A 1692-nucleotide genomic window follows, 5' to 3' on the forward strand; every position below is an offset into this window, starting at 1 on the left:
TCACCTTCCCAAGTCCTCGGGCCGCAGCTGGGTCTCGCCCTCGGCGCCGTAGATGCGCCAGGCGCGGTGCAGCAGCGCCACACCCAGCCGGCGCCGCCGCTCGGCCGGCCACGCCTTGGCCGCGCCGTAGTAGTCGCCGCGACGCACGTTGGTCAGGTTGCGCAGACCCAGCGCGTCGATCATGGCCGCCTCACGGGTGAGCGCCTCGGCGTTGGGACGGTGGTGGAACACGCTGAGTACTGCCACGCCGGCGCCGGTCCGCCAGATGGCGCGGATGTGCGCCACCTTGGCGCTGCCCGCCGGGCCGGCCTCGGCGGCCTCGCGCAGGTGGCACAGCGGCCGGCTCTGCTGGCCCTTGCCCACGTAAAACACGGCCGCCGCGAAGGCCGCCAGCGAGAGCTGGGCGCCGGCCGGCCGCCGGCCGGTGACGCGCGGATCCAGCAGCAGGTAGTTGAAGCACGAGCGCCGGGTGACTGCAGCGCCAGTCGGCCCGAACGCGTCCCCCTCGAGTGCCGGTGCCGGCGGCGGCGCGGCGCCGGCCAGAGCGGCATCCAGCTCCGGTGAGAAGTGCGCCGTGCGCGCCTCGAGCCGGGCCAGTCGGCGGCGGTAGAGCTCCACGGTGCTGCTGGTCACCGGGCCCGGGTCGTCGCCGAGCTCGCACAGCCGACGCCGCAGCGCCACCGTCGGCGGCGGGCCGACCGAGCCGCCCTCCTCAGCAGTCATGTACTCCTCGTCGTCCGAGACGAAGTCGGACCAGCGCGACACCACGCTGCCGGCGTCATCGGCGAGCGGCGAGCGCGGAGCGACGCCCCTCCCGCTGTCCTCTGGCAGGGCGCTGAGCTCATGGCCGCCGTAGCCGCCGCTCCGCCCGACCCGCGGCGGCGGCTGCGCCCAGTCCCCGCTGCCGCCGGTGACGGTGCTGTCGGAGGCGGCGCTGTCCCGCCCGTCGGGCCGCCAGGTGACGTCGGACTGGTCGGTCGAGCAGTCGGAGCTGGTGAGCGAGAGGTTGTCGTACAGACGCGCCACGTTCAGCGGCCCGTCAGATAGGGCCAGCGAGGACAGCTCAGCCTCCAGTCCTGTAGGCGCGTCCCCGCGCTCCGCCGGCCGACGAAACATCAGAGGTCGTGTTGCTATCTGTAACAACAGTCACACTGTGCTTGGCAACATCATTACCTCCAAATTGATGTCATCAATCTCTTAATTGAATCTAAGACAGAAACAAAATACACTGTTCACAGCATTGGTGATACAACTGTGATCCCACTGTTCCACTGTTGTAGCTTTTCAAATAACATCTTATCATCTTTGAAAAGTTTAACCTCCATTGCGTCGCAAAATCACTTATGTACAGTCACCAGCAGTTGCTACCCATCACCCTCGGACGGCGGGGGAGCAAGCTACCACCGCCCCTGCGAGACTAGCGCCGCCATGCGCCAAGAAGTGGAAACACCACGTGACTGAGGCCACGTGAGGGCAGGGTCACGTGATGGAGGGGCGGAGCATAGTAGCTTTTGCGCCCGACACTAACTGAAATGCGGCGCTGTGATTGGGCGCCTTAGCATGAATGAAGCCCCGGCGCCAGAATCAGCCGTTCGCCTTATATGGAAAGTGAGCCTTTGCGTTTCACTGTTCTGTATTGGTTTGAGAGCCACGGCACCATACGAATTGTGAGCCCCTTTGAACGGGTCACCG

General features: G+C 66.4%; 1 protein-coding gene across 1 annotated transcript; it reads right to left on the reverse strand.

Moving 5' to 3' along the window:
- LOC122372464 (ankyrin repeat and LEM domain-containing protein 1-like) lies at positions 1–1116 on the reverse strand. Its single transcript, XM_043349665.1, has 2 exons — positions 971–1116; positions 1–769 (listed from the first exon to the last, which is right to left on the reverse strand). Exons 1-2 carry the CDS (start codon positions 1114–1116, stop codon positions 1–3), a joined length of 915 nt encoding a protein of 304 aa, XP_043205600.1.
- Positions 1117–1692: the final 576 nt, after the last annotated feature.

The sequence above is a fragment of the Amphibalanus amphitrite genome, unplaced genomic scaffold, assembly GCF_019059575.1.
Source record: "Amphibalanus amphitrite isolate SeventyFive unplaced genomic scaffold, NRLGWU_Aamphi_draft 000036F_arrow, whole genome shotgun sequence".
Taxonomy (NCBI): Eukaryota; Metazoa; Arthropoda; class Thecostraca; order Balanomorpha; family Balanidae; genus Amphibalanus; species Amphibalanus amphitrite.

Bases quoted from the DNA above. Each gene is read 5' to 3' on its own strand.
- LOC122372464 (XM_043349665.1), bottom strand. From the start codon at position 1,116: ATGTTTCGTCGGCCGGCGGAGCGCGGGGACGCGCCTACAGGACTGGAG. The intron at 770-970 runs GTCCGACGTCAC...TGACGCCGGCAG, and splicing joins TCCGACTGCTCGACCGACCA to CGTGGTGTCGCGCTGGTCCG.